The following is a 27,191-nucleotide window of genomic DNA, read 5'->3' on the forward strand; positions in this document are numbered from 1 at the left end:
AATATTTAAGAATTGATAAACATACACACACACACACACACACACACACACACACACACACACACACACACTCTCTCTCTCTCTCTAGAGGCCCCATGCAATGAACTTCGTGCAAGAGTAGGCCTTCCTTCCCCCAGCTGTCGGCACCTGCTTCCCTCTGGCACCCGGGACCCAAGCTTCCCTCACAGCCCCGGCTTTGTCCAGAAGGACATCCAGTGTAATTAGCATATTATGCTTTTATTATTATAGACTAGAGGCCTGATGCACAGAATTCGTGCACTGTGGGGGGGTGTCCCTCAGCCCGGCCTGCGCCCTCTCATAGTCTGGGAGCCCTCGGGGGATGTCCCACTGACGGCTTAGGTGGGGGAGTGGGCCTAAGCCATTAGTGGGACATCCTTAGTGCTGCCATGGAGGTGGGAGAGGCTCCTGCCACCGCTGCTGCGCTTGCCAGCCATTAGCCTGGCTTCTGGCTGAGCGGCATTCTTTAGGAGTGCACTGACCACCAGGGGGCAGCTCCTGTGTTGAGCGTCAGCCCCCTGGTGGTCACTGCACGTCATAGCTATCGGTTGTTCCACCATTGGGCCAAAACCGGCTCTCCGACATCCCCCGAAGGGTCCTGGATAGCGAGAGGGTGCAGGCCAGGCCAAGGGACCCCCACTGGAGCATGATCGGGGCCGGGGAGAAATGCAGGAGGTTGGCCAACCAGGAGGAATTACAGGAGGGCTCCAGGGCATATCTGGCCTGTCTTGCTCAGTCCCGATTGGCCAGACCCCAGCAGCAAGCTAACCTACTGGTTGGAGCATCTGCCCCCTGGTGGTCAGTGATGACATAGCGACTGGTCGACCAGTCGACTGTCTGTCTCCTGGTGGTCAGTGCACATCATAGCAAGCAGTTGAGCAGCCTTAGCATATCATTAGCATATTACACTTTGATTGGTTGAACGGACAACCTGACAACCGGACACTTAGCATATTAGGCTTTTATTATATAAGAAATTATATAGGATATGTATTTTTAGCATACAATATCTTTATGTTTTATTAGCTATTACAGACTTAATTTGGTTTTTACTTTTCAAACATGCATCATTTTGCTTTCAACATGGTGAATGGTATATTAAAAACTGAGCAAAATGAAGTGTAGGCTTTACTGACTTAACCTTGAATATTTGCAATTATCCCTTCATAGATTATTCATAACACTAAATATCCCTTCCATGTTGCCAGGATACAGAAATTAAAAAAGAATATTGAATCACTTTAAAGAAATTTAGAACAATGTATTTAGGAGAAAAAATATTCCTATTGTTCATGTGTTAAAGATTATTTTCATTCAAGGTCATTGGATATTATGTTTTATGTTAATGTAAGGCTCATTATATGTATTCCCTGAAACCTTGCTTAATCTTATTCCCCAAACAAACCTTTTTTAAAAAGCTATTATAGAGGGATGGATTTTACCCAGGCCATATTGAAACATCAAAACTTTCAACTGGGAAGATATTGAACAAGGTTTTAAGTATATTAGTTACAGGGTCTTATAAGGGCAGTATGAGTTGGGATAATATTTATAGTTCAAATAAGTTAATATTTTTTTAAAATTAGAAAAGAGGACATCATTTTGGTATAGAGTTTAATTTTTACTTTAGTAAATACATGTAACGTTTTTTTCTTTTATTTGGAAGCACAGATTTTTAAAAGAATGAAATTGTAAGCTTTTGTTTTGAGAAGTGCAGCCAAATACAATGTATACTCAACAAGCTCTAGTTCTAACCGCCACCACCTTGGTTCAAACTATACCATCCTTCTTTAGATCATTTCGATAACTTCCTAACTGATTTCCTTATATCTACTCCCACCTATGTGCTGTCCACACAGTAATCAAATATACTTACTTCCCCTGCTTAAAACATTTCAATGGCTTCCCAATCTCCTTATGATCCAAGGCACTGGCTCTCCAAACTTACCTGTTGCCATCTATCCATCACTCATTATTATGTTCCAACTACAGGACTTCTATTGGTTCCTATGTCCTGCACATTCTTTCCACCTTCTAAATAAGTACAAAAGGGTTAAAAGGGGACTACACAGGAGACATATCTCTCCTCTCCAAAAATAATTCCATTGTTACTAGTGAATATATAAGCTCTTGCCTTGCTAATTAAGGACCACTTTTTTTCACTCACTATTTCATTTGTTAAATTTCCATGAACCTACAATGTTGCAAGAGATGCCACTTTGCTATTCTTTGTTGGAACAAAGAAGAACCCAAAACAAGAGGAAAGAACATATGAATTGGAAAATATGACAGGCACAAAACTCTGAAATAGCCTTGGAGTACCTTTGATAACTTAATCTATCAAGCCCAATAATAAGATAAAGAATCTAGATACCAAATCTTCATTATTTGAAGGGGTCAATGGGGGGGAGGGGAAGGGAACATATGTAATACTTTCAACAATAAAGATTTAATTAAAAAATTACACAGTAAAAACAGGCATTAGTGATTTGATGACAAATTCAAGGAAACGTTTGTTAAGTAGATTGGAATAACTTATTCTACTTACATTGCATAAGGCACCGTAGCGAAGAATAGACAGTAAAGAATGTACATGACTTTCACTGGTGAAATATAACCTGGTGCGGACATGACGTTCAGGAGACAGAACACCCCTGGAATACCTAAAGTTAAAAGCAGACAATGGTAAAACAACCATATAGTCAAAACTTAATAAGCATTGAAATTATTCTATAAAATGGAATTTAATCTTACTAGAAGTAAAAGACTCCCGTAAGTAAATCTATCCCTCTTCCAACCACAATTGAGGACTATCTTATTAGATATTCCTTTAATATGAAAATAATTGGAACTAACTCAGACCTCTCTGAGATTAGTCAAAGAAGAATTAACGTTAGTCAAATTCACTGCCAATAGCTCATTGTAGCTCCTCTACTAAAAACAACAGGTCATAGTACTAAAGAAATTCACAATGTTTATGCTGCTGAATGGGGTACATGCTGAATAATGTGAATAATGACACATATTCCTTTTCCCTTTTCACTTCAGTTCTTACCCAATTTGGAGGGAAAAAGAATCCTGGTTGGAAGTTAACTACTAGGAATACCTAGGCAATCCTTATTTCCACAGTGTGCCAAGTGACACACTCCTAATTACTTCATAGGAACATTAAAAAGTAATTTAGATTTGAAGTATACTAAAACAGACACCTATAGATTTAAATACCAATACAGTCTCTTACACAGGATGGAGTTTATTTACAGTGTCATCATCTTGTGTCCTCTGAAGGTCTGAGCGAATTTTTCTAACTAGAGGAGTACAGTAGCCTTTGGCAATCTCCAGCTTTTCAGCTTTGGTTATACCATATTCCTGAACAGAAAACATATGATATTAGAAAAAAAAGTATAATGCCGAAGAGCTCTAACAAATGCACTGCTAAATTAAAGAACTATAATAAGCCTTTTAGAAAACTATATACAACTTCTAGTTTACATTTCTGTAGCTGTTTAAGTATACTATTCCCAAAACTATTAAGTGTAATTGAAAGAATTTTTGGTGGGACTGAAAAAAAACACCTAATAATTTCTGAAGAAGGGATGATGAATGGATGAATGTAATCTTTATGGGTTGTAGTCCAACTCAATTGGCAGGTTAGGTTTTAAATGTAGAAACAAACCTAAAACAAAGATGGATTAAGAATACAAACACTGAAGCACAGAACAAATAGTCAATAAACATTTGAAAAGAAATATAAATTGAAACTGAAATTTTTATCTATTCAAATGCCAGATTAAAAAGGCTAACAAATTATATAAAGCCTTTGGCCAATACTTTTAAAGTTTTAATTAGTGGTGGGCAAAAAAATGCCATAAAATTATCAAATTTCATGATATCTATAATTACTATAGGTTAAATAAATTTATGAGAGATTATAATATGAGGTATAAAGAAAAATAAATTATAATAATTCTAATAAAAATTAGTTCAAAGGAGTAGATAAAAAAATGATGATATGAGAAGAGAAAAATCTGTGATGTGTGTGTAGATGGGATAAGAGAGAAAAGGAAGAGGGCAGAAAGTGAGGTGGACAAGAGAGGGAAAGAAGGGAGAGTAGAGAGGAGAAAGAAATAGGCACCACTCTCTCCAAGTACAACTGGGATATCTGAATTTAAAGGCTACTTCCTGCTATCAGGTACTTCCCAGATGGCCAAAGATAAGTATGATCAAGACTGCCTAATAAAGAAAAGGTTGATTGATTACAAAAGGAAGACCCACAATAATGGAACTTCTTGGGGTCATTTTTCTTAAACTAAAGCTTGGTTGGTTCAATTATCTTGCCAACATAGATGACAGTGAATTAAGTATGTAAAAGGGCTATAAATGCAATTGTGTATGTACAAGTCAATGAAAGGAAAATGCTGGAATTAAAAATTACCAGTGGAAATTTTTATTGTTATCAAGGCATGAGGAAACAGATACTCTCATACACAACTCATCTGGAAGAAAACTGGTAAAAGATTTCTAAAGCTACAGAAATAGTCTTGAGATAAAAATGTATGTGTAAAAAGAGTGAAAGAAAAAAAAAAATCCAGATTTCCAAATATGAGAAGTGGTTAAATAAGTTACTGTTACATCACAGCATTCCACCATCCTATATAATAAGAGAGGAATATGCTAACGTAACGACCTCGTAACAACCAGATCAAGGATCTGCAGGAGGGTGGGGCAGCAAACTACAAGCGGGGGGTGGAGAGCTACACCAGGGGGCAGGGAAGCAAGCTATGAGGGGGGTGGTGGGGGGGAGTACAGGAAAGCTGTACTGATATGAAAAGTTCTTAATGCTAAGTGAAGGGGTAAAATCATGTTGTAAAACAGTATGCTTTTCCTGGTTCTATTTTTACAAAGAACATTTGTTACATATATAAATTTAAGAGATAAATTGTATCTGCAGATTGGAGAGGGTTCAGGCTGGGCTGAGGGACACCCCCCCCCCCCAAGTGCATGAATTCTGTGCACCGGGTCTCTAGTATTCATTATAAATATTTAATTTACAAGGAGATGGTGGGAAATTTCTTCACCTATTTAAACAATATACCAGAAATACACAAAAAATAGAAGACATCATCTAAAACACCATTGATACTTGAGTTTTCTTTTTATCCCAATTCTTGGAAAGCAACTTTTCATTCCCAATTCCTGAATGTTTAGAATTATGTTAACACAACATGATTATGTTAACAAAGCATTTGTATATTTATTTAGCCATTGTGATACATTTAGATATACTGAAAATCTACCTTGAAAAATGTATAACGGTAACATAAAGACTTAAGAGGGTCTTATATTTATAGCTTATCTGTTTAAAAATATACTTTTAAATCATCTTCATTGTAAGAATAAGTATAAATAAGATACACTGAGCCTGAACTAATGTCAATGCAATCCAAAACAATGAAAAATATCAGGGTCTTATGTATGCTTTCAATGCAAACTAAGGTTTACCAAAATTAACAATAACCATTCTTCTCAGACTCTTTTATAAAGAAACTTGAATGAATTCTCTATCTTGAATTTCATAACAAAAATGGATGCTGATTCAGTAACTTAGTGTTAGCTCAATGATTTTCTATATACCTTGTAACTAATACTGAGTTCAGCAGAATTTAGTGTGTTCACTTTGATGGTAATCTTAAAATACTGATTATAAAAATAGAACATTTTATTCTGTTAATAAAATATCCCATTTTGCAGAGTAAATTCTTTAATTTAGTAAACAAAAGTTGTTAGTCAACGAAAGTCCTTGTTCCTAAGTGAGTATTTTTAAAAGTGAAGTCCAAAGACATAGTCAGATATTTTTATATTCTTTTAAAAAGAATTCATGTTTGCAAATAACTGATTCATATACTACACCTAAAATTGTTTATATGATATATCTGACCAAACAAATAAATAGTTGCTCTTTCATGCTGGAAGAATAAGCTAATCTCTAACATTTACACAATAACCACAGGTAAGTTGCATGCTGTCTAAATTCCTAGTTTTTCAAAGTTTTTAGGTTTTTCCTGGAGTTTCTGTAAATATTAGCAGAAGGAGAAGTAATATTTTAACAATTTTTACAGCAGAGTAGCTTTAAATGAGGCTATATTTGTTCATAATCTTTGTACTTTTCATGTATTTCATTCTTTCTGCCTTTTAATTGTGATTCTACATTGAAATGTCTGATCTAGTCCAATCTCCCTGGTATAACACACAAATAATCTTTTAGTAAAGGAGATGCCAAAAGGGCATCCAGAACTATTTTCTTCTAAGATATCTTTTACCTCAACTTGTCTTATCACTTACCTCTTTATTATCAATCTGATTTTCTGCTTAATTGCATTTTAGTTATTTAAATTCTGACTTTACTTTGTTTTCCTATAATAAAAAGACCCATGAACACCTCTCCTTATAACTACTTACATCTTGACCTCTAAATATATTTTCAAAATATTTTCCCATAAAGTAAAGAATTTTAAAATTTATATAGGGCCACAGTTACCTTTTTCTCTCACTCCACACACATCTCCACAGCATAGGACTGGTAGATGTACAACAACTGCCCAACAAATACTTAAGTAATTTATTCCATTGTTTTTAGTTGTCTTATTTGTTAGTGTATTATTGTTCTTTAGGAGTATCAATGCTTAATTTTTAAAAAGTCACTACAAAGCTGTCATTCAGAATTGAAGGTCAGATAAAGAGATTCACAGAAAAGAAAAAGCTAAAGGAGTTAATACATGAAATGTTTGAAGGGTATTATTTAAGAAGAGGAAGAGGAAGAGGGAGAAGACGACGAAGGTGAGGAAGAAAAAGGATTAAAAATATGAACAAAATGGCAATAAATACATATCTATCAACAATTGAATCTAAAAATCAACATAAATGAAAAAGGAACCTAATGAACAAAATAAACTGATGAATAAAATAGAACCAAAGGCATGAAAACATGGAACAGACAGATGAATCTCAGAGGGGAGAGGTGGGGCAGATTAACCAAAGATCTTATATGCATATATGCATTACCTATGGACACAAACAATAGGGTGGTGAGGGCCTGGGGTGGGTCAGGAACCAGGTGGAAGTGGACAATGGGGGCAAAAAGGAGGACAACTGTAATACTCTCAACAATAAAGATTTTAACAAGTCATTACAAACTATTAGAAAATCAAATAATAATTTCATATAATAAATAAAAGGTTCAAAATATAAATTCATAATTACTTAGTTTCCTTTTTGAAGTTGTGGGTTTTAAATGAACATGAAAATCAGCTGTCTTTTAGCCACTGATAAGACATTTGTAAAGTATCTATACAACACTAAGAAAATTGATTCCTAGGAATTACTTACCTGAGGGATAACAATATCTGCTAATGCCTTTGAAAGACCATATAATTCCATTGTGTCTTCTAACTTCAAGGAACAGTTATGCTGGACATCATATTTTATACAGTCATATATGTCAGGGATTTTACTAATGTCATATCTTCCATTCTTTGTTTTAAAGTCTTTCTCCAACTTGGACCATCTACGTAGCATAAGCTCTAATGTCTCACTATGGTAAAGCTGGATATCTAAAACAACATGACATTTTAAAAATATTAAAGTTAAAAATAAAATTAAGAATATACTAAAAGATTGATAATTAGCAATTTTTTTGAATGTCAAAGATAAAATTGTTAAGGAGCTAGGAAATGTTACCATAGGCATAAGCTATTAACAACCATATATTTTATAGACTTGAATAAAGGTATATATAGGTTAAAACTCGGGTTTATAAAGACCTTTCCATATGGTACACACGTCAATAGTAAGAAACAGAAGAATTATATACAAAACTCTATGAAGCTAATAAATTTTCAATTCTGAATTTTAACTTATTCAAATTATATTATCATTTATTATTTTATTAGATTCACATAACTAACAGAGTAGACAGTCATTACGGAAAGAAACCATACAAATTAAACAATTCAAAGATCTACTTTTACTAGTAAGTAATCCAAGATTACAAGGTTGTCCAAGTTATTAACCAGGCGTCCTCAAACTACGGCCCGTGGGCCACATGCGGGTGTTTTTGCCATTTTGATTTTTTACTTCAAAATAAGATATGTGCAGTGTGCATAGGAATTTGTTCATAGTTTTTTTTAAACTATAGTCCGGCCCTCCAATGGTCTGAGGGACAGTGAACTGGCCCCCTGTTTAAAAAGTTTGAGGACCCCTGTTATTAACCAAGCTAGTCTCAGAGCCAGAGCCCAGGTCACCTTCTTATTGTTTGCTCTTGCTTATTATGCTGCCTATTTGCTGTTTAGCTATCTGGCAACGCTACAGAATGAACCAAATAAGAACGTTTTCTTTCATGCTGTCAAGGGAAAAATAGCAACTATAACTTAGCTATTTATTCTTTTGCTGGATATATATTAACTCACACCTACATGTAGTATGAGAAGTTTTATTTTTTAAGATTAGTGCACCTTATTTTAAAATGTTTATAGTAACCAAATAGCAATTTTTATTTGTGTTATGCTCTAAGAAAAACATATTTACCTGATGATTTGGGATCTTCCATGCGATGTCTGATTTGAGAAGTCAAACTTTGTATCAAAGAATACACTTTGTCACAGGTCTTCACAGGATTTTTAATTAAATGCATTGATTTAGTAAGAGAAATGCTTCCAGAGGGAGTAAGCTACAAACGGATAAAGTATACATTTTATATCTGTTTGTGCACAACTGTCCAAGATAACAATATACAAAACTGAAGAATAATTCCATACCACAAATTAAGATGGCCACATTATATAGTAATAAGATTAAGGATGAAGCAAAAACCTCAGAATTTCATGTTAAAAAAATTAAACATTAGCTATCATGAGATCATCTTCAGAGAAAGTATGGCAGAAGTACTATAACTTACAATGCCATTTTATTCTAACCTACATCAACAATTTGTAGACTCAACAATTTGACAGATATTTAGATGTAATAATCCTAAGGCTCTATCATTATAATAATTTTTTTTTCCAGTTGAGGTATTTAGAGGTTAAGCCCAAGATCAACCACTGGTATGTGAAGAGTGGGATAAAAAAGCAGGTAGTCTGGCTATAGAGCTGGTGCTCTTAAACACCATGCTAATTCCTTTGTGATAAGATTTTTTACAAGTCAACAAAAGCCATTAATAACAACATAGTTTCAAATTCTAGTTTTTACACTTAGCTTGGCAAGTTACTTAACTCCATCAAATGAGTAAGTTTCTACAAATAATACAAAGTGTAAAGTAGAGTTCTACTTCTCATTATGACGAACTAGTAGTTCAGCTTAATGTAACCATTGTAAATACATAAAAATCTTGGGCAAAGAACTTCTATACTTCTGCTTTGAGGTATCTGAGAATCTATATAATAAAAGCCTAAGCAACCATTACGGCGGAACAACCAGAATGACCTGTTGCTATGATACGCACTGATCACTGGGGGCAGACGCTCAATGCAGGAGCTGCCCCCTGGTGGTCAGTGCGCTCCCACAGGGGGAGCACTGCTCCGCCAGAAACTGGGCTCACTGCTGGTGAGGCAGCAGTGGTGGTGGGAGCCTCTCTCTCTTCCACAGCAGCGCTAAGGAGCAGCGAGCAGACGGGTGGTAAGGAGCAAGGGGTCCCGGACATCCCCCGAGGTCACTCCCCATGCACAAAATTTGTGTACCGGGCCTCTAATAATATAATAAAGAATTATAGAACCGAAACTCATATAGAGAGTGAATCTGGCATTTAAGGCTGTTTCTGAACTGGAGACATTTGTTGATCCTGAATAGGCAGCAGAGAAGTGGAGTAGAGCTTTAATAGTCCTACTAGGCCAGTGGTGGGCAAACTGCAGCTCGAGAGCCACATGCGGCTCTTTGGCCCCTTGAGTTTTTAGCAAAGGCCAGCTTCGGAGCACCCTAATTAAGTTAATAACAATGTACCTACCTATATAGTTTAAGTTTAAAAAATTTGGCTCTCAAAAGAAATTTCAATCGTTGTACTGTTGATATTTGGCTCTGTTGACTAATGAGTTTGCCGACCACTGTACTAGGCTAAGGGAGCAAAAGTGAAGTCCAGGATTTCCAAAGGTGGAACACTGATAAACTCTGCCTCAAAAAGTGAGAGTCAATCAGAAGCAAACCAATCCACCAACAAACTGCAGATCAGGTTCAGGTCAACTGCTAAGCCAAAAAGATCTGTTCTGAAACTGGATTAAGGCAATCTTAGATTGCTATGTCCAAAGGCATATAGCAAGGACAAATAAAAAACCTTATTGGAAGATGTTAATATTCTATTTATTTCCACAAACAAAGTATTCAACCGTAATTAAAAATATTCAGGCACACAAGAAAATAGGACATTATGAATACCAATCAGGAGAATAAACAACAGAAACAGAACTAGAGACTAAGTAATAAAATTATCAAAAACTAAAAAAAAGAGAGACTTTCTATGATCAAGAAGATAAAAGAAAACATTGAAAATTATCAAAGAATTGCATATTATCGAAAAAATGACAATATTATATGTAAAAAAGAAGCAAACAGAAATTCTGAAATTGAAAAATACACTGGCTGACTTTATAAGCACATTACATACAGCCAGAATTTAGTAAATTAGAGACTGGTTAGAAGATATTATCCGGAATAAATCACAGAGAAAAAAAGATGAAAAATAAAATCCAAAAAAAGGATAAGACAAAGTTCTAGCAAGCATATATTTGGAGACACAGAAGAAAGTAACAGGGAAAACAAAACAAAACAAAACAAAAAAAAGACTTCCCAAAACTAAAACCAAAGATCCAAGAATCCTATTAGAAACTATTAGAAGGAAAAATTAAAAAGCAATTTATATCTAGACATAAAATAGAAAAACTGCTGAAAACCAAAGATTAAATTATGCCAAAAGGAGTTATTTTAAAAAATTATCTTCAAATGTGGAATAATAAGATCAACAACTAACTTCTCAAGATAAACACTGGAAGCTATAAGATAGTAAAACAACATCTTCAAAGCAATAAAAGAAAGTAAGTGCCATCCTAGAATTCTATACTCAGGAAAAAAGAATTCACCATCAGTAGAGTGATACTAACAGAATGACTATATTGCTCTCCAAACAGAATGAAAATTATCTTAAATGGAAACTCTAAAATTCAGAAAGAAGAAAAGGTAATTTAAGAGCAAAATCATAGGTAAATCTAAATAAATATTGCTTTTATAAAAGGGTAACAAAAATAATACATTGTGGGATTTAAAATATACAGAATAAAAATAAACAACATTACTTATTGTATCATGTATATTGCTAGCTGAGCAAATGTTACAATGATTTGGGGCCTTACTGCTATATAGTTCAAGGACTAATAGTATTGGCATGAATTGGAAGCTTATTAAAAATGCAAAATTCCATTCCCCACCCCAGATATGATGAATCAGAATCTGCATTTTTTTAACAAGGCCCCACACAATTCTTATGCAAGTTAAAGTTTGAAAAGCACTCTTTAGGGTCCTTGCATTGTCCAGGAAGAGAGTAAAAGCATGATGTAAACCTTCAACTTTTAGAAGTCATAGAAGCCTACTGCTATCTCTGGGGTAATATCAAAACAAATAGTAAAATCAAACAAAAATGTCAAACTAACAGAAAAATAAATAAAGTATCAATTCCAATGAAGCAAGAAATGAGAGAATAAACCAAAATTTTCATAAGAATTATTTAAAAAACAACTATATGCAGATTTTAAGCGATATACCTAAGAAATACAGTTTCAGAAAGATTAAAAGTAATCTGATATACTATACAAACACCAAATAAGAGAAAATGACTGTTGTAGCTATATAATCTCAAACAAAGTAAACTTTGAGGCAAAAAGTATTGATTGAAATATATCTACTCTAAATTTATATGCATCTAATAACATGGAATCAAGAGATAAAGCAAGAATTGAGAGGACTACAAAGACATGAAAAATACACAATTATATTAAGAAATTTTAACACAACAGTAAAGCAAGAAAAAATAGATAAAGAAATCAAGAGGAATTTTTATTTGAACCAAAATGATATAAACTTAGAAATAATGGAAGTATAACTTTGAAATGCCATAGGTCTGGAAATTTAAAAAATATACTTCTAAATAACCCATGACCAAAGAAGAAATCACAAAGAAAATGAGAAAATGTCTCAAATTGCATAAACCTTTATATTTTATGAATACAGTTAAAACAGTGCATAAAGAAAAATGTATGGCTAGAGCATGTATTTTTGAAAAGATTCAAGACTTAATAAGCATCCATCTAGTGACATTAGTTTTTGAGAATTAGAAAAATAGCAAAATAAAACTGTAGAAATAGAAGGAATGAGACATTAAGCAATAAAAATGAATCAAATGAAAACCAGGTGCATAATCCAGAGGACCAACAAATCTGACAAATCTGAAAGTTAGGTCTTTGAAATAATTAATAAACCTGAATTAACCATGGCAAAACTCATCAAGAAGAAAAATGGTATGCTTGCCGGTGTGGCCAGTGGTTGAACATCGACCTGTGAACCAGGAAGTCATGGTTCAATTTCCAGTTAGGACACATGCCCAGGCTGTAGGCTCAATCCCTGGTCAGGGGAGTGCAGGAGGTAGCCAATCAATGATTCTCTCTCATCACTGATGTTTCAATCTCTCTCCCTCTCTCTTCCTCTATGAAATTAATAAAAATATATTTTTTTAAAAAGAAAAAAAAAATGGTATAATGTGATAAAACAATAAGGATGTCCCTACAGATATTACAGACATTACAAAGAACTTATATAGGGTATTATAAATGTTGAGAAGAATATAACTTAATACTGATATAAGACATAATAACTAGAAACTACTTAATTACCCTGAAATTCATAATTACAAACTTTATCTAAAGAAAATGCCAATAAAATTTATCATAGGATTTACCAGTAAATTTTACCAAACATTTAATGAAACATAAGTACACAAACTATGCAACCTAAATAGGATCCCCTAACTATTTTTATGAGTCTAGTACAATCCTAATATTAAAAGCAGACGAAGACATAAAGAAGTAATGTAAAACTCCTACCAAAAATATTAGTAAATCCAGAGATATATATTTTTAAAAATACATTAAAAAGTTGATTCTAGGAACGAAAGTAGTGTCACATTCTAAAATATCATATGATGCAATAGATGAAAAGATAATGATAAAAATCAATACCTTTTCATGATAAAATCTTAGCAAAATAGGAACAGAATAGAATTCCCTCATACTGAAATAAGAAGCTATAAAAAATTACAGAAAACATCACACTTAATGGACAAGTGTTAAAAGCTTTCCTTTTCAGAGCATGCACAAGAAATGCCACTTCTATTTAATATTAATTTGAAGGTGCTAGCTATTAAATTAAGGTAAGAAAAAGAATAAAAACATATAAGGATGGGAAGGAAGAAAAAATCCTGTGGATATGCTTTTAAAGAATCAAAAAAAGTCTATAGATAAGTTATTAAGTTAATAAATAAGTTCAATAGGTTGATGCATATAAAGTCAATATTAAAAATGTTTCTACATAGCAGCAATTAGAAAATAAAACTCTGAGATACCATTTACAATTATACATTTTTTTAAAAATTTGTAAGTTTTCACAAACTACAGGTTTAATGCAATGTAGATCAATATCCCAACAGAATTTCTGACCAGATTATTTAAAAATATACATGGAAATGTAGGAAAAGCCAAGGAAAACTTGAAGAAGGAACTATGTAGAATTTGGGATCCACAAAAAGAGCATACGAACATATATGATAAAGGTGATATTATAAAGTAATGGGGAAAGGACTGTCTTTGCAGTATGTCATGCTGAGACATCAAGGCATACATATAGTTAGGGAAAAAATACAAATTTATGTCCTTACCTTTGTATATAGCATACAATTTTAGCTGGACTGTGGATAAATGTGAAGAGCAAAATGGTAAAGCTTACAGATCATATATAAGAATATCTAATGCCTTCTGGTTAGAAAAAGATATAAGCAATACATTAAAATGCATTGACCATAAAGGAAAAAATTGAACTTGGAATTCATGAAAAATAGGAACTTCTGTTTACCAAAAGATATAATAAAGGCTCAGAATAAGTGGTAGTATATATAAAAAGGAGCTCATATCTGAAATATATAAAGAACTTCTACCACTCAAAAAGAAAAACACAGACAAGTAGTAGAAAAAAAAGACCAGAGACTTGAAGAGAAGTCCTCAGGAAAGAGGATTATCTAATGAAGTACTACTATACATCTACTTTCAGAATGGTCAAAATTGATTAGTCTGAGAATGACATGAACAGAGACTATGCAGAACAATGACAATTCCCAAGGAATTTTGATGGGAGTGTAATTGGGCCAATGACTTTGGAAAACAGTTGGCCATTGTCTACTGATACTGAAACATAAGCATACCGTGGGTTACAATTAGAATAGATCCAAGAGAGACATGCTCATATGCAATAGGACCCACACAAGGATAGTCATAGCATTATCAAATAACCTAAAACTATAACAATAATAGAAGCATATATAAGTTGTAGTATACTCATAAAATAGAACATGGGGTAAAACTGAGGCCTGCAGGGCAAATGTGGCCAGTGACACAGCCCACAAACTAAGAATGGTTTGTCCATTTTTCAAAGGTGGTTAAAAAAAAAAAAAAAGATTATGCAACAAAAGAACAAATGTAAACTCCAAAGTCTAAAATATTTACTACTTAGTCTTTTACAGAGAAAGTTTGCCAACATCTGAAATAAAATACTACACAGAGACAGATGATTATTAACTATTAAAATCCTCAAAAATACATGTGAATTTCACAAACATTATTGAGTAAAAGAAGCCAGACATAAAAGAAAACATATTCTATTATTTGAGGCTTAAAAAAAGAGCCCAAACTACTAAAACTATAATAGAGATGCAGATTTATCCAGTGATATGATTATGAAAAAGAGCAACATAAAAAGCCAAGATAGAGGTTGCAATCGGGATAGGTACACAGAGGCTAGAGTTGTTGAAATGTTCTATTTCTCTATTTGAATGGTGATGATTATATGATACAATACAATACAATAAAGGCTAAGTGCATGTTTTTGTACTTTTCTGGGTGTATAATATTTCACATGTAAAAGAGTTGGTTAAGACCCACCTTTTCATAATCGTCAGTAGTAAAATCTCTGTCCTTCTGAAGTATTTCATGAAGTCTTGCTTTCACACGTTGCTGACAACTGCTCAAAGAGTCACTATCACTGTCCAGAAGACCATTCATGTTTGCACTTTTTACCATCTGAACAAGGATGGGTGTAAGCTCTCCCTCTAGTGCCAATAGCCCCTAAACAGATTAAGTAAAACCAACACAGTTTTTAAAATTATTATATAAAATAATAGGAAGTATCGCAATTATTTTGTTACATGAATTTTATAAGGTATAAACTATTTACAATAAATTTTATTACTAATATAATTTGTCACTGTCATTTCAGGGCTTTAGTTGAAAGTTTCAGATTTGGGAATTTAACACTGTCTTAGTAAAAATATTTTAAAATGCAATATTAGATAAAAATTCTAGTAATTCTAAAAACATTGACTTATACCTTAGCAAAAGCAGCTGCAGTCATCTGCACTCGTCCTTCATCAGAAGCATATATTTTGAGGTCATGTCTGTAGGTACTATGCAATCTAAGTAATCCACAACCAGGAAATCCTGCATAATCTCCTGAAAATAAATCCTCAAATCACTTAAGCTATATTTTTATTTCACTATATTTCTATAAACATTTAATGTCTCAAAATACATAAAGATAGAAAACACAATGTATAAATTTAACCAAATTAGAGAAACTCCAAGATTTACCTTGACCTCCAGGATACATACACCTGAAAGCTCTTCCAAGTTCTTCAGCCTGGACCCTGCCTGCAGGAGTTAGTTCTCCTCCCCATTTTAGAACCAAAAGTAAGGACGGTTCTTCTCTTCGGCTGTCTAGGATACATGTGAGTGGATAAAGCAAATGTCAAATTTGTTTATTTTAAACACATGTTTCAAGATTAATTTTTCTTTGTGGCCCTTAGGTATTATTTTGTTCCTTAAACGTACTTCTCTTAGTAGGCTTCTGACAGAAATACCCCTTATTCCACCTGTTAAAAATCTCAAAATCTCCCCCATACTTTGGAATAAGGCTCTTTCCGAGTTTTCTGAAAGGAAGTATTGCTTCTCCTTCACTGCTCTCATAGTGGTATAATAGCAATGTATGTAATTGTGCTACACATGCTAGATTAAGAGCTCCTTGATGACGGGATCCAGATCTTGTCTTTATATCAAGAGCTGAAGTGAAGAAGATATATCCCTTTTCTATGATTAGGAATCAATGATTTGCACAATTTTTAGAAAGATGTGAAATGACAGAGCCTAAAATTAATTATAATTTAAATGTATAGGTGAGATATACAAAAAAATGTAGCCAAGAGCAGCTTTTAAAATTAAGACTTGTGAAATGTTTAATTATTATGTTGTACATCTGAAACTAATATAATACTGTATGTCAACTGTAATTAAAAAATAAGTAAAATAAAATTTGGAATTGTGGAATCTCTATATGTCCCAGACCAAGTATTTTCTCAGACTTAGAGGAGGTACCATAAGTGAGTAATTTCTATACTTAATTTTGATCTGCCCTTTATTATGTCCTAAGTTCTGTGTTATGCTACAAAAACAAAGATATTTTATTATTTTTTTATTTTATTTTATTTTTTAATATATTTTATTGATTTTTTTACAGAGAGGAAGGGAGAGAGATAGAAAGCTAGAAACATCGATGAGAGAGAAACATTGACCAGCTGCCTCCTGCACGCCCCCTACCGGGGATGTGCCCACAACCAATGTACATGCCCTTGACCGGAACTGAACCTGGGACCTTTCAGTCCACAGACCGATGCTCTATCCACAGAGCCAAACCGGTTTTGGCAAAAACAAAGATATTTTAAAAACAAGCAATATAAGTGCTAAACAACTTGATGATTCATTAGAAATGATAGAAAATCACTCTTCCCCTGGGGCTAGTTAATAGTTCTTTGTGCTTTACCATGCACACCAATATTAATTTATGGAAGAACATTTAATTAACTGACTTTTAATTTAGTTATTTATGGAATGTATTTTTATTATAAAGATTAAGATAAAAGAAATTAAGCTTATTGCTATTAATCACTAGTACAATAAGAGAACAACACATCAAATTTTAAAATCCTATATAATAAAGAGGTAATATGCAAATTGACCATCATGCCCTCACACAAGATGGCCACCCCCATGTGGTCACAAGATGTCCGGCAGGGGAGGGCAGTTGTGGGCGATCAGGCCAGCAGGGGAGGGCAGTTAGGGGTTACCATGCTGGCAGGGGAGGACAGTTGGGAGCAACAGGGCCTGCAGGGGAGGGAGGGCAGTTGGGGGGACCAGGCTGGCAGGGGAGGGCAGTTAGGGGCGACCAGGTAGGCAGGGGAGGGCAGTTAGGGGTAATCAGGCCTGCAGGGGAGGGCAGTTGGGGGCGACTGAGCCAGCAGGGGAGCAGTTAGGTGTCGATCAGGCTGGCAGGGGAGTGGTTAGGGGGTGATCAGGCTGGCAGGCAGAAGCGGTAGGGGCAATCAGGCAGGCAAGCAGGTGAGCGGTAGGGGGCCAGCAGTCCCGGATTGTGAGAGGGATGTCTGACTGCCCATTTGGGATTGGGCCTAAATTGGCAGTTGGACATCCCCCAAGATTGGAGAGGGTGCAGGCTGGGCTGAGGGACACCCCTTCCAGTGCATGAATCTTGTGCACTGGGCCTCTAGTCTATAATAATAAAAGCATAATATGCTAATTAGACTGGATGTCCTTCCAAATGAGTCCTTCCAGACGAACCCGGGGCTGCGAGGGAAGCCCGGGTCCCGGGTGCCTACCAGAGGGAAGCCGGTGCCGGCAGCCGGGGGAAGGAAGGTCTACTCTTGCACAAATTTTGTGCATCGGGTCTCTAGTAAATATATAAAGATCAGCATAGTCTAAGTTCTGTTTGCATGTATGATAATCATTACTTCAACTTCTGTATTATAAATAATGCCATTTTGAAAGTCCCAATAGATCAATCTTCCCCTGAATATCCAATTATTTCCTTGGGATAAACTCGTATAAGTAGAATTAAGGTTAAAGCATATGAACATTTTTTGAAGTTCCTGATATAAAGATATTGACATATTACTATTCAAAGAGTTACGTCAATTTATACTCCTACCAGTAGACTGAAATCCTGCCACACTATATTCTCATCAGCATTCTTTATTAACAGTTTGAGAAAATAAAATAAGAAAATACTTTCCCAATGTGATAAGCAAGAGTAATTATCATCATACTAGAGGCCGGGTGCATGAAAATTCATGCACTGGATAGGGGGGGTCCCCTCTGCCTGGCCTGCCCCCTCTCACAGTTGGGGAGCCCTCAGGGGTGGGAGGCGACCCGGCAATCAGGAAAAGGCAATGCCCCCATCACACCTCTGCTGCTGCCACTGCCGGCAGCACAAGCCTTGGCGGGCCCTGGTTACCTGAGCCTTGGGTGGCCCTGGGTGGCTGGGCAGCTACCATCCGAGGCTTGCCTGTGCCTTGGGCTGGCCCTGGTTACCTGAGCCTCAGGTGGCCCTGGGCAGCTGGGCAGCTGCCATACGAGGCTTGCCTGCGCCTTGGGCCTGCCCTGGGTGGCTGGGCAGCCGACATCCGGGGCTTACCTGTGCCTCGGGCCGGCCCTAGGCGGCTGGGGAGCTGAGGGTGGGTCTGGCTGTACTACACACTTGCCACCCGCCCTCAGCGGGACTGAAAGAACTGGGGGACTCTGGCAGGGCTGAGGCAATTGGGTGCCACCATCTTTGTGATGGTGTGACAGTCAATTTGCATATTCCCTCTTTATTAAGTAGGATTATATTATAGGGCATCTGCATTTCTCCACAAAATGACTTTTCTAACCCTGCCTATTTTTCTTTTGAAAGGTAAATTAGTATATGAACTTTTGAGCTGACTGCTCTGAAGAGACTAATCATATTTAAATGCTCATTCTGGAGAAAAATATCTATTTTCGAACACATTGATTGTGTATTTTTTTAAATAGTCTTTTCATACTTTTTGAGCTTTCATCCTATAGTTTGACCTCTTCTACCAAAAGAGGAAGAGGCTCATTAAGTACCATCCTATCTAATAAAAGAGTAATATGCAAATTAACCATCACTCCACTACACCCACAAGCCATGCCCATCAGCCAATCAGGAGCGATTGTGCAAATTAACCCAAACAAGATGGCTTCGGCCATGGAGAGAGCAGGAGGGAGGCTTGGGTTTCCCCAACAATGGAGGAAGCCAAGCTTTTCGCACACCCTGGCCGGCCCAGGCCTTCACTTAAGGCTACAAAGTTTCAATTACAGAAGATAAATCCCAAGAAAAATGGTGGCAGCCACGGAGCTGGAGAGAGCAGGCTAGGGTTGCCCCTGGCGATGGAGGAAGTCAAGCTTTCCACCTGCCCTGGCCAGCCTAGGCCTCCACTCAAGGCAACAAAGTTTCAATTATAGAAGGTGAATAAACCCCAACAGAAATGGCTGCTGCCATGGAGTGAGCAGAATGCTTGGCTCCATTCCAGGCTACAAAGTTTCAATTGTAGAAGATAAATATATCCCAGATACCAGGGCCTCCACTTGGGTCACCGAGGGGCATGGCTGGCCTGCAAACCACCACAGGCCCCTCGCCCAGGCCGCCCCATGCCCCAAGGGAACCCCTACCTTGATCCAGGACACCCTTCAGGGCAAACCAGCTGGCCCCCACCCATGCACCAGGCCTCTATCCTATCTAATAAAAGAGTAATATGCAGATTGACCATCACTCCAACACACAAGATGGCTGCCCCCATGTGGTCAAAGATCCTGCCCCCATGTGGACACAAAATGGCCACCACAAGATGGCCGGCAAGGGAGGGGAGTTGGGGGTGATCAAGCCTGCAGGGGAGGGCAGTTGGGAGGGACCAGGCCTGCAGAGGAGGGAAGTTGGGGGCGATCAAGCCTGCAGGGGAGGGCAGTTGGGAGGGACCAGGCCTGCAGAGGAGGGAAGTTGGGGCGATCAAGCCTGCAGGACAGGGCAGTTAGGGTTGACCAGACCGGCAGAGGAGGGAAGTTGGGGGCAAACAGGCTGGCAGGGGAGCAGTTAGACATCAATCAGGCTGGCAGGGCAGTGGTTTGGAGATGATCAGGCTGGCAGGCAGAAGTGGTTAGGGGCAATCAGGAAGGCAGGCAGGTGAGCAGTTGGGAGCCAGCAGTCCTGGATTATGAGAGGGATGTCCGACTGCCCATTTAGGGCAGTCGAACATCCATCGAGGGGTCCCAGATTGGAGAGGGTGCAGGCTGGGCTGAGGAACAGTCCCCCCCCGCCCCCATGCACGAATTTCGTGCACCGGGCCTCTAGTTTAGTTATAAATAAATAAATTTTCTGAAACAACCCCAGAGTAAAAGAGAAGTCCTATGAAGTTTTCAATATAATAAAATCTACCGTTTACTTAAAGGATAAAATCTACATTTTAGATAGAAAGCAGTTAACAAAACACCACTAAAAAGCAAACCAATCCTTGCATATAAATAAAACACAATAGGCAGTAATAATGACACACCTTCCTCTTCACTAGATGTTTTAGGACAGCCATGAGGGAGATAGGTTAATTGCACCTTACGATTTATTCCAGAAAAGTGGCCATACCTGAAAAATAAAATGGCAAGCAGAATGAACAATATTCAGTAAGTGTTCAATATGACCTCCTAGAAAACAACTAAATCCATCTCTAGAAAAAACTAAACCTTACATTTATTGCCTCCTCTATTTGTAATTACCTTGTTGAATTCTTCAAAATATCCTAGTAGAAAATCTGTGGTAAAAGTAGTCATTCTAGCACCTTAAAAATGAAAATAGAGCCATGGCTGGTATGGCTCAGTTGGTAGGAGCATCCTCCAGTACACTAAAAGGTTGAGAATTCGATTCCCAGTCAAGCACATACGTGGGTTGCAGGTCTGCTCCTGGCCCGGTTGGGGCACTTGCAGCTTGCAGGAGGCAACCCATGAATGTTTCTCTCTCATATAGATATCTCTCTCTGTCTCTCTCTCTTTCTCTCTCCTTTCCTCCTCTCCAAAAATCAAGAAAATGTTCTCTGGTGAGGATTAAAAAAATAATAATAATACAAAAAAGTTTCTCTACAAAATTTAGACGATTTTGAAGAGATAACAAAGTATAGAAATATATTAAAACATAAATGTGTCTTAAAAAACAAAGGAAATAAATAAATAAATGAAATAAGATTGTAAGTGGTCAAAATTGTAAAGTTTATAATAAAAATACTGGTGGTACCTACTTCACTCGACAAAACATAGTTCAAAATTATTATATTTTGAAACAGCGCTGAGTATGTTGTCAAGTTAGCAAAGTGAACTTCATACTAAGTAGTACTTCATAGAAGATCCAAATTTGATGTCCTCTTTTCATCTCCTCATTAAAATTAAAACTAAAACAATAAACTTCAATACAACATCTATTTTCTTACTGGTGAGAATAAAAATCTCAATAGGCTTTCACTAATTTCTCCTCAGCTACAGTGATAAAAATTAAAAATATCGAGCTGAAGGACATTAACAAGGAAAGTCACACATATTTTCAAAAGAACATTACAAGTCATCATCAAAATTAAGGGGTTCAAAGATACTCACATCTCTAACACAGTCTTAAGTTGTTCAAGTTTTGACTTGTTTTCTTCAATGTCAGAATCATTATTTTGCCCCAGTTCCATAAGAAGTTGCCGTGCAATATCCAGCACTTCCTGTAAAATAAATTAAGAATTACATTTTTATATAACTTTCCCATTAGCAACTTAAAACTCAACAAGAAATCAAATGCACTTGCCTGTAATTGTTTTGGCTTTTTGAGTTTTAATTTCCCAGATTTATATCCATCACACTTTTCAAAAAGATCAAAAAATCTTATAAAAAAGATAGAGCACTATTAGTCATTTGCAATAATTAATATTTTTGCCATATACTTACATCAATTATAATAAATAGTAGACATAGAACTATAATGATAACAAATCATAGATATGGGACTCAGGCTCTTTGGATTTCAAATACTGTGTCCTCTTTCCCTTCTTCACTATACTATGTTGTTTCTTTACGTTGATAGATATACTTTTTTATTTCCCTAACCCTATCAAACTAATAATCACTGGATTACGTGAAAAAGTTTCTCATGATAAAAACATGATTTTTTATATGATTATAAAACAAAATATCTGAAATATATGTTCTCTGAAGTCACAACACACACATATATACTTAAAAAATATGTTTCAGTACTTATTTAATGGCTCAGGTTTCCCATGTCAAATACTAAATAGAAAAAAAAACATACTAATTTTCTTCTAGAAGGTTGGGAGGTTAATGACTATCAGAGAGCAATATAAGAGAATAATAAACCAAGATTAAATAGAACATATTTACAGCAATAAATGAAAACTAGGTCAGACTGAACGTCATTTATTGGTACTGCCACAATAATTTTCAGATGCTGATATATACAATTATTTTAAATGGATTCTGTTTGCAACTACAGGTTTAAATATTAATGGCCAATAAATAGTAGTAAACAGTTTTTCTATATGATGTAGTAATTGAAATAGCTAATCATCTATCAAAAATAATAAATTATCTTCTGAGTATTAAATTATCCCCCTTAAAACATACTTTTGATGCCTCACTTCCATTTTCATTTTTTGTTTTGGTGTTCGATCCCCATGACGAATGACAGCTATGACACATCTAAGTTCCATCCTAAAATTAAAACAAAAGAAATTCTCAATTTGTGTTAAATAAGTTTGGAAATATGGGTTTAAAAACAAAATTAAATACTTTTGTCATCCTCCCAGGACTTCTGAGAATATTTAATATGTTAATGTAAGTCTCTAAGCTGTGAATGTGAACAATATGGTCAATTCACCTGAGTAATAGGTGAGTTTCAAGCAGTAACTTTCACTAGAATGTTATGAAATACTTTGGCAATATTCGTTCAATTAACTTAACTCAAAATATAACTTTATATTTTTTCTTTACATGCTAAGCATGCCAAAGTTGCATGACCACTAACTATAAAAGTTTAAGTAATGCATCTGTTGTCAACCCCTTTATTTTTATGGTTTAATTAAACAGTTCTACAATTATTCGAGCATTTTGGGGGATTTTATTTATAACAATGTAAAACATTTTTAGTCCAGGAGAACCTCTGTAAAAGCATGTAATCTATTGCTCCATCTGCAAAGTGGACCATATGAAAATATGCCAAGTAAAATATCTAATAATCATTCAGAAATTTAATCTTTATTGAAATAGCACAGACTACTGGGGAAAACCGAAGGAATTTCTAAATGAAAATATTCAAACTTACATAGTTCCAGATGTAGTTGGTACAATCGGGATATCTTCAGCTTCTAAGGGTATTGACCAGGGGATATGAAATTGTGGAGCAAGCTCTCTCATCACAATATTGCTTTGAGAAAAGTAAAATAAATAAATAAATAAATAAAAATAAAATAAAAAGTAGTTCATTTTAAGACAAAAAATAGAGAATCATAAGAGTTAAAGTCTAACTATCTAGTGATTATTGTGACAACAGCACATAAGTAACCCAAAGAATCAATCCTGATCAAGAAAAATTAGACAAACAGTTCTAAACTGGTGTATCAGAACACACTAATGGGATGCCATAAATTTAAAAGTATTTACTTATATACCTTAGTTTTAAAAATGTAAGTCACATTATATTCAAGTAATTCACTATAACCGTATCACATCTACTTTACAAAGGTTCTAAAACCGAAGATGATCTCTTCGGTATGGTCACTAATCAATTCTTACTAATGTATTGATCACATATAAGCTATTTTAAATACCATTGCCTATTTTTAACAAATTTCTATCATATTGCTAAAAGGGTTAACAAACGTGTTTAAGTAATTAAAAAATACTTTTGGTTTTGTTTTAGTTTAGCATTTATTCATGCTAAAATTTAGTAAGTTCCCAAATTTCACTTTAAGGATAAGTTCACAAACATTTGAAATATACAATAAAAGCTAATTGCAATTATTAAAATGCATTTTAAAGTGTAAGTTTCTTATGGCTTTGTCATATATACTTTAAAATGGTTTAGAGATAGCTCTTGTTTTGTAAGTCTTTTAAATCAGAGTATAAGAAAACAGGTTAAAGAATATAAAGATGGCATTTCTGTAAGCAATAATTTCTTACATTCAGTTGATAATCTCATAAGAAAGATCTTTAAGTAACATGTTTTTAAAAAGTAGTATTATTCAAAACAATCCTAAATTCCAAATATTTCTATTTCACTCTGGTTATTTACTTCATGAATGTTAATTTTGTGCCATATAAGAGAATGAAACCACAGCATTTCTAAATCTATGAAGTTAAAAAACCTTTAAGCCTTTATCTACACTGGTCATAAATTAATCTATCTTTGATAACTCAAATTTTAAGTCATGATTTGGCATGGTCTTTGGGGTTGTCATTTTATAAACACTGATTTTTACAGTGCTAACAAAATCCTAATCATTTGATGTTGATAATTATTTAGTTTCTGTATAACTAGCATGTATTAGCTGTAATAAAGGTAAAGAAGAAGAAATATAAAGAAAAAAATTCATACCCAAGTATTTTTGCACAATCATCATAATACTTCATGGAATTTTTCACAAAACTGAAGCCATTGACATCACAGACATAGGACTGTCCATTGGCTCGCAATAAATCAAAGCCACAAACTGTTTGCTATTTAAAATAAATTATAAAATTTAAAGTTCCATTTGAATTAATATTCACAATTTCCCAGGCTTGTTAGAACATATCAAATTATATAAATGCCAAAAAGTGTATTACTGTTTACTAGCTTACTTTATAATAAGTAAAAAAAAATGATATTACTTATTTGTATCTTCACTACCCTGAAAATATATAACACATGCCATATAATCATTATTATAAAGTAGATGTAGAACAATAATGTTTAAGGGACTAAGGAGACCAAAAAAAATTATACTTTTTTATCCAGTTCTCAAGTAACATTGCTTTAAAAACAAAAGTAAAAACATATAAAGGCTTTGATAAATTTTGTGCTAGCAGAAATGACATCACTTTTATCCAAAAAGAAAAAAAAAGAAAAAACAATTTTGAAGAAATATCGCAAAGGAAATGTCAAATTATCCCCATGAATCTTTCAAACCCTGACAAGCACATACTTGTGAGTATCCAAAATAAATTTACTTTATTTGGGAGAACAAAACAGTTGAAAGGTATGCATTTCCTGTTCAAGCTCTAGGAATTTTCCTAGCTTTTATTTTATATTCAAATCATCACATATTAGCATAATGTGACGTTAAGTCATGGCTTTTGAAATCTTAGTATTACAAGTTAAAATGATTTAAATATAGTTAGTAAAACGTATTTATAGGCTAACATTCCTTCCATAAAAGAGACCTCAAATTATTAATAAAGAATTTACTTATTATTTACTATCCAATACACACTCATCTTCAAGTTATATTTCCAAGGCAAGTCTTCAAAAATGTAGCTTTTGAAGTTATTAGACACAAGTTGTAAAACTTCTATTTAAATCTTTATAGTAGATTTAGTATACCCTAGCTGGTTTGGCTCAGTGGATAGCACGTCAGCCCATGGACTAAAGGGCATATATCTCAGTGGTAGGCTCAATTCCCAGCCCTGGTTGGGCATGTGTGGGAGGCAATCAATCGATGTGTCTCTCTCACATCAATGTTTCTCTCTATCTCTTCCCCTCCTTTTCCTCACTCTAAAGAAATCAATGGAAAAATATCCTAGGGTGAGGATTAATAAAAAATATAAAAAGAATAATAAAAGTATATTTCCATTAACATAATAATAATAACAAAAATATTAACAGTAGTAAAAGCCTAACAATATAGATTGAGGGATGTAGTCAAATATTGGAAGTAAAAAGTTTTCTTTAAGAAATATATTTGTATCGCTTTCATGAACATACTTTATTAGATACAATAGGCTAACAGATTGGTTGTCAAGGCTAGAATACTGAGGACCTCTGTTACTCGACAACAACAAAAATTGTTTATCAATTCTATGAGTAAATAACATTTACAACCTATTTTGTTTTTAGTATGTTAAATAATAATCCTAAACACTGGTTAACTCTAGTGTTTTGAGGTTTTTCCCCCCATAATTTTAATTTCTGAATAAACTGACAAAGTTCCCTTTTATGTAATACAGAAATACAGAAAAACAAAGGCCTTCATTTATTATGTATTTTTATTTTTTGGCACTACAAGAATCCCTTGAAGAGTACATAAATTGTTCAGATATATCACTTCTTTTTTCTCCGCTTATTCTCCAATTATAAGCCCAAACAACAGTTATTTTACTAAAAAAATAAAATAATATTAGAATTCCTTTTACATAGTTCTATATGGGCTGTATAACATCTTACCTTAAATGCAAGGCAAACTTTCCAAGCAATTAATTTTTCTCGTGCATTGAGAATAACAGGGTATCTTACTTCTTTTCCTTCACTGTCTCGTTCCACCTTGCCATCAAGTGCTGGAGATTTTCGAGCTTCAGCATGGGCATAATCTGGACCCACTGTATAAACCTTTCATGAATGTTAAAGTATATATTTTATTAAAATATAAAAAATATTTGTCTCCAGATTAGGCTTTCACACATCTTTTTATTTACATGTCAAATTTTTTAATATGTTGGAAGAGGTTATAAATAATTAATTATATGGCAAAACTGGTAAAGTGAAGTTCAATTCTCTAGAAAAAAATTATACTGAGCATTATGAGGGAATACGGGGATGTAAATGATGTGATTTTTCTTAAAATATTTTAGTTTAACAAAAAGAGAGATACAAATAACAAAAAAGCATTATAGAAGTAACTGCCAAAGATGATTTAAAAAAAAGGGAAGGTGAGGGAGAGCATAAATTTGAAGGCACAC

At 34.8% G+C, this 27,191-nt stretch overlaps 1 protein-coding gene across 1 annotated transcript in view; it reads right to left on the bottom strand.

The window, feature by feature from the left end:
• PPIP5K2 (diphosphoinositol pentakisphosphate kinase 2) overlaps positions 1-27,191 on the bottom strand; it is a 66,081-nt gene that overhangs the window by 24,026 nt on the left and 14,864 nt on the right. Inside the window, exons 8-21 of the mRNA XM_028149791.2 lie at positions 26,680-26,841; positions 24,853-24,974; positions 23,581-23,682; positions 22,884-22,970; positions 22,048-22,123; positions 21,855-21,964; positions 20,771-20,856; positions 15,966-16,091; positions 15,706-15,827; positions 15,261-15,443; positions 8,602-8,743; positions 7,405-7,628; positions 3,260-3,387; positions 2,567-2,681 (exon numbers count right to left, since the gene is read on the bottom strand). Of these exons, the coding sequence (XP_028005592.1) occupies positions 2,567-2,681; positions 3,260-3,387; positions 7,405-7,628; positions 8,602-8,743; positions 15,261-15,443; positions 15,706-15,827; positions 15,966-16,091; positions 20,771-20,856; positions 21,855-21,964; positions 22,048-22,123; positions 22,884-22,970; positions 23,581-23,682; positions 24,853-24,974; positions 26,680-26,841 (1,785 nt within the window). The remainder of the gene's footprint in view (positions 1-2,566; positions 2,682-3,259; positions 3,388-7,404; positions 7,629-8,601; positions 8,744-15,260; positions 15,444-15,705; positions 15,828-15,965; positions 16,092-20,770; positions 20,857-21,854; positions 21,965-22,047; positions 22,124-22,883; positions 22,971-23,580; positions 23,683-24,852; positions 24,975-26,679; positions 26,842-27,191) is intronic.

This window comes from Eptesicus fuscus, chromosome 4 (assembly GCF_027574615.1).
Source record: "Eptesicus fuscus isolate TK198812 chromosome 4, DD_ASM_mEF_20220401, whole genome shotgun sequence".
NCBI classification, from domain to species: Eukaryota; Metazoa; Chordata; class Mammalia; order Chiroptera; family Vespertilionidae; genus Eptesicus; species Eptesicus fuscus.